A 6,492-nucleotide genomic window follows, 5' to 3' on the forward strand; every position below is an offset into this window, starting at 1 on the left:
TTAAAATGAAGAGTGTACTAAAGGTAAGATATATTGCCACTTAGAGGGAGATTTATAGAATTATTGCTCAGAAGGGAAATCAGCTGTACAACTTCAAATAGAGTTAATGGGGGTTGTGTGGCAGGCACCTCATGCACTAGGTAGAAAATATGACTGCTGATGTTATCGATGCTTGGGTTACATTAAGCCAGCAACTCATGCCAGATCTCTGAAATCTCATATTTGGTTCCAATTTCTAGAGAGTCTAAGTATGTTATTCATTAACAAGTAAGAAAGCTCCCACACAAGGCAATACCTTGTATAATATAATGTTATCATGATTGAGTAATCGATCGTCTAGAGAGTTACATGATTTTCTTTGTTCATCTTTAATATTGTGTTAAAAAGGAGGATTGATTACAAAAGGATACATTATTTTAAATTATGCATATGTTACTATTGATATATCACTTGAATAAGTTCTTCGAAGCATTATTTTTTCCCTATAGTGGTGAAGAATTTGCCTTATTAGTCATTCACATGTTCTTGAATATCTTCTGGCTTCCCAAAGGCTTGTGCTTGCTAGGCAGCTGTTTGGATTTTAAGGCACCATGAGTGGCTGTCGAAAGTCCTCTCTCTATAAAACTAAGTGAATGACACAAAGAGAAAACCCATTCTGCTGACTATTCTGAGACTTGTTCTATACACTACTGGTTTTTGAAATGTGGCCTCCAATCCAGGAGATCAGCGTCACCTGAAATACTGTTATAGGCGCAAATTCTTGGCCTTGCCAGAGAGTCACTGAATCAGAAACTCTAGAGGTGGAGGCCCAGCAATGTCTGTGTGAGCAAGCCCTCAGGTGATTCTGATGCAACCCAAGGTTTAAGAACCACTACCCTAAATAAAAATGGTCTCCAACCCTTATACTCAGATGTTCAGTCAAAGAAGTTAATGATTTTTGTTTTCCTTTATAGATATAGCATCTCCGTAGAAACATAAATTTTAGGTTAATACTTTATGGTCTGGACATTCAATCATATTTTTGAAGTACTTACACATCTCTGAGATAATGGAAGGAAATAACTTCATTGAACAAATCAGAAAATGAAGGCGAAGAGAAGTAACACAGTAGAACTGAAATGGTGTATGTAGTTAGATGATGGGAAGTGATAGACACAGACAGAACACTCAGCTGTTTGGCCTCAGGCCTGCTGGTGGATTCTTTGAATAACAGCCACTGAGCCAGTACGTGCTGGGTAATTTAAAATCCTTGTTCAAGTAATCAACGTCTGGATTCTACTGTCTTTTAAAAAATATGAAATTATTTTTGAAGATATGAAGCAAACCAAATGACTCCTTTTTAAAATACCCAAACATTTGAGGTTTATTTTTACTAACTTCTAAGTCACGTATCACTTTGAGTCAGTATTTATTCTTACCTTGAATTGACATTGTTCCGTAAATATTTCTGAACCATATTATGAACCAAGGGCTTAGGATGCAGAAGTACAATCACAACCCCCGCCTTCAAACAGCTTGAACGCATTTGTTACATCTAGAAAAGGAGTAACCCATGGTTGCCAATGAGATTTATACTCCTCTCCCTCAGGAGAGAAAGGGTGATTTTCTAGACCACATTTTTTTCCCTTAAATATAAGTCCCAAAGGTGATAAAGAATCAGGCAAAATGTCTCTCAGGATACTTTTTAACATAAGCTTAGCTGAAATATTCTATTGTACTAGTGATTTACAAAAGTACACAAGGCTTTAAGTTCCTTCATAAATATAAAAGAGATTAATTTAAAATGCTGTCACAATTAATGTGGGATACAATATTTGTCAATTCTCTGTCATTAAATAACGGTACTATACATTTGCATTATATTCATTTGCATTACACGGGAATAATCCTGTGGAAATAAAATCTATGTAATTAACTCAACTAGGCATTGCTATAATTAACATTTATGAAAATTAAAAGCATTTCATCAATTAAGATAGATGAAAATGTGTGCCTTTCACTAGAAATTATATCATAAATGTGCCTATTTCAGCTGAAATATTGTTTTTTTTTCAAATCTGACTGTGCTTGTCTAATGCTAAAAAGTTAATGCTGCCCAAGAGAACTAAAATCAACTTTATGTGTGAGTTATTAGTTATCCTAAAGCACATAATGTGGAATATTGTCTTACCACAAAGCCCTTCATAATACTTAGGACATATCTCCTTTAATAAAAGGATTAGCTTTTAACATATATTTTGGTTGCGATGCTCTCAGAGTTGTGCCTTAGAAAATTTCTTGGTACCCATTAAAATGCCATACTTAAAGCAAGGAAATGCTTGCTATAAGAGTAAATCATAAAAAATTACATATAAATTTTGTTTTAGTTGCTATAGTTTCTCTGTGTACTTACTGAGCAGTGAAAATTTCTAATTCTTGACCTAGAGTGATGGTGAGAATATTTACAGATGACTTGCAATGGCAATTAAACCATATTTTTGATCTTCAGTTTTGAACTTATTTGCTTAAAAAAATATATATATATATATATTTATATCAATTGATCACACATCTACAATTTTCTTTTGCAATTTACTCTTTAGGGGGATTCAGGAGGACCACTCATGTGCCAAGAAAACAACAGATGGTTCCTGGTTGGTGTGACCTCATTTGGATACCAGTGTGCACTGCCTAATCGCCCAGGGGTGTGCTCCCGGGTCCCGAGGTTCACAGAATGGATACAAAGTTTTCTACATTAGAGTGTTTCCTGAAGCAAAGATGAAAATCAGGCAGTTTTCCCATTCTACTTTAAGAAGCATGGAAATTGAGAGTTTTGAAAAAATCATTTCTAAAAGCCTTGATTCTTTACCTAAGCCACTGAAATGCTGGGGGAGAAAACAAAAACTAATCTTTACAATACAAAGTAACTTTAAAATAATAAAGTTTGATTTTATTGTGAACAGTTATTCTTTCACAGATATTTCCTTTGTTCTTAATCATTATTTTTATCATATTCTCTTATTTAAAGGAATGTTATTTTAAAGCATATACTATTACACTTAAAGTTTAAGCAAAATTAGGAGAAGCAAAATAAACTATTTGCACAAAGTATGTTATTGTTTAAAATAGACTGCTGTAAATTATCTAATTCCAGCTTAGATCACTATTATAAGAATCTCAGTCATTCTCCTGCTTTTCTGTCCAAATGCATTTCCAATCCAACTTGAGCACATCCTTAATATTTTTCCCACTTATCAAAAATATTTATTGTAAGTTCATGTCACAGACCTGAACTAAATCGATTGCACAATTCTCTCAAATAAGCTAATTAAACAGCAAAATAGCACAAGTCCATATATCGCCCTTGTAGCAAAATTAAAGCTAAATTAACTAATATTGTCATACTTTCATTGGATCATTTTTTACCTGGATTATTCATACGGTCCGTTTATTTCAAGCTAGTGTTTTTTAGGTTTCCAAAAATTATCAGACATATCAAAGAAATACAACTATTACAAATGTGGTTTTTCTCTGATCGATGAGTTACAGTGGATATTTCTAACATGTGCAAAACTTATTTAGACACAGCTGAATTGCCCACTGGAAGGCCAAAAATGTGGAATAAATGAATTTGCTCCACTGCTTTAAACTCTTGGATCATTTCCAGAGTAAGTGTAAACTTCAATTTAGCTTACCACACAATTTAGCTTACCACACAATTTAGCTTACCACACAGTTTCATTGAAGAAACTGATTTATTCAGGAAGACAAAATTCATACAAATTAATACAAATGTACACACACACACACATTCTTGCATGGGTCTATATGGTCCAAAGTAATAGAAGAAAGAGTAAGGTTTCAAGCAGTTGAAAGAAGGGGTCAATCAGTTTATATTGGCCTTATGGAAGAAAGGAGACTTGGGCTACACCTGAAAGGAATAGTTGTTACTGACGTACTGAAGAGGCAGTGGGGACCACCGTGTAAGTGGGAGAGATCCTGAAATTTCAGGGAGAAGGGACAGTAGATAGTCGTGAGTTGTCCTAGCAAAAGACTCTCTCTCTGGGCAATGGTCAGAGAAAGGGAACACAATACCACATAAAGAAGGTGACATGTATACACTGCTATATATAAAACAGATAACCAACAAGGACCTACTGTATAGCACAGGGAACTCTACTCAATACTCTGTAATGATCCATATGGGAAAAGAATCTAAAAGAGTGGATATATGTATAACTGATTGACTTTGCTGTACACCTGAAACTAATGCAACATTGTACATCAACTATACTGCAGTAAAAATTAAAAAAAGAAAAAAAGAAAAGGTGTATCCAGATGATTGAGGATTACAAATTCTTGGTAAACAATCACGGGATTTATTCTTAGGACAAAAATTGGGAGTCCCTGAACACACTATTCTTTTTTAAAACCTTTCCAATGACCTGTTCCTAATAGGAAGGATGGAGTGGTTAGGAAGGATGGAACAGCAAGGGTAGGGTCTGCTGTTTGATTTTATTTCCTGAATATTGCTCTGCATTTCACAACATTTATTAGAAGTATGCTCTGAAAATACAAATACATCTATTCCTTTTTATTTTTCAAAGGTCAGCTTAAGGAACCCTTAGGACAGTCTCTCTACCATCTTCCAATAAGACAGAAGTTCATTATCCCAACTCTAGGAACTTATGCGTTTAGTAATTGACACCGGAAGAGTAATCCAGCTCTGGATCAAGATAAAAGGCAAAACCAAGTCCCTTCCCCATTGCTTTGCCTCTCCTGCCCTGCAGCTGTTGCAGTTGTGGGTGGCACAGACGATGGGGAAAGCCTAGTCTCCCTCCATCAAGTCCTGACTAAAGGAAGAAATGCATGGTGGGAGCTTGGAGGGAAGAGGTAGATCCCAGCAGCTGGTCTCCTATTCTGCCCAGAAAGATGGGTGGCCAAGAAAAGAAAAAGAAGTGCTAAATGTGGGCAGATCTAAGCTTAGAATGCAGCTGCCTATTTCCTCAGTCTCTGAGCAGCTGAAAAAGGACCAATGCCCACTAATTTCTATTTTGCCTCTTAATTTTGCCAACCAACTGGAGTTGTGAATTGCCTTAGTGAAAGCTCTTCATTATCTAACTGAAAAGATGAGGTTTAAAACAGTGTACAACCATAACTTCCATTCTTACCGCACGTAAACAGTCATTTCTTCCCCTAGTTTATTGCAAACATATCTGTACTTTGTTCACTTAAGATATTGAGACAACACCAATGATCATTCTTCAGAAACAAGAACTTTTTATTTGGTTAAAAGGAGCACAGAGACATTTGAAGACCAGATAGTTACAACTCTGTCTTGAGAAGAAAGAGCCACAAGCATTGAAGAAACTAGAAGATAGGACGGAGGCACCCCAGTTTACTCTCTCAGCCAAACGTGAACAGCGAACACGTGATCATTGATGCCCTCCAACCCATTTTTATACTAATTCAGTTTCTTTCCTTGCGGAAATGTCAGTGTGCTGTGTTTAACTGCACACTAGTGGTGACCACTCAACTAGTCCCAACTGTAAAACCGCCTTATATGCTGACAGAGGCTAAACGGAGCTAGGAAAAACCTTAGACAAACTCTGTAGGTATTGGCCTCCAGGGTCAGTCCCAGACCCCACACAACCATCTTTGTTTTGTTGGCAAGGTAGGGGCCAAATCGATTCCAGAACCCTCAGAGAGCTACTTGTGGTTACATAGGCAATACTGAAGACATATGATTTATATCATGTATGCCACTTTTGTTGCTCTAGATTGAGTATATTATTGTTTATACAGCTATTAACAAAGTTATTACAAAATCTGTTGAATTTTAAATGCAAAATAATTGTAAGGCACATGTCTTGCACAACTGAAATTAGACAATTCTTGCCTCCAAGTAAAATATTTGACTAGATTTATACCACGGTTAATGAAATAACTTCTTATTTCTGAAGAGATTTCCTAAACCTACTCTGACCCAAAGCAGAGAAACTAAAAGAAGATGAGCCATTTCTAGAAAAGAAACGTTTTCTATGGTAATATATTTATGTGTGTGTGAATTCAGTTGACAACAGTGATACATTTCTTTAATCAAAACAGCAATACATTTCTTTAATCAAAACAGCATGTATTTAAAAATGAAACACTGTAAAAATAAACACAAGAACAGTCCATTTTTACCTAACACTTATGTAAAGGAAAAATATTTTGCACACTGTAAACTTCAATGCAATTTACCTTACATTAACTAGATTACAACTTATGAAAGGTGAAAGAAACAAAAATAACTGCTTCCAATGCACATACTTCTCTGATGTGTTCATAGCAATTTAATCTGCATGGTCCATCCTATTTACTTGAAGTTTTGGTGCATCCTTTAGCAAAATAAGCATGTCTCACTCCATTATCAGCACAGCGTTATTTTATAAATGAAATAATAAACATATAAAAATTATTTTAATATTTGCCTCAAGGGGGAGCTTACAGTTCATCTTGTACATCCTT

At 35.4% G+C, this 6,492-nt stretch overlaps 1 protein-coding gene across 3 annotated transcripts in view; it reads left to right on the forward strand.

Moving 5' to 3' along the window:
* The window catches only part of TMPRSS15 (transmembrane serine protease 15), a gene marked incomplete at both ends in the record, with an annotated part of 138,186 nt that extends 135,448 nt beyond the window's left edge, over positions 1-2,738 (forward strand). For all 3 annotated transcript variants that reach the window (XM_082838999.1, XM_082839000.1, XM_082839001.1), the window contains one exon: positions 2,583-2,738. In XM_082838999.1, coding sequence (XP_082695125.1) covers positions 2,583-2,738 — 156 coding nt within the window. The remainder of the gene's footprint in view (positions 1-2,582) is intronic.
* Between the last annotated feature and the right edge of the window lie 3,754 nt (positions 2,739-6,492).

The sequence above is a fragment of the Leucopleurus acutus genome (genome assembly GCF_964270905.1).
Source record: "Leucopleurus acutus genome assembly, chromosome: 5".
Taxonomy (NCBI): domain Eukaryota; kingdom Metazoa; phylum Chordata; class Mammalia; order Artiodactyla; family Delphinidae; genus Leucopleurus; species Leucopleurus acutus.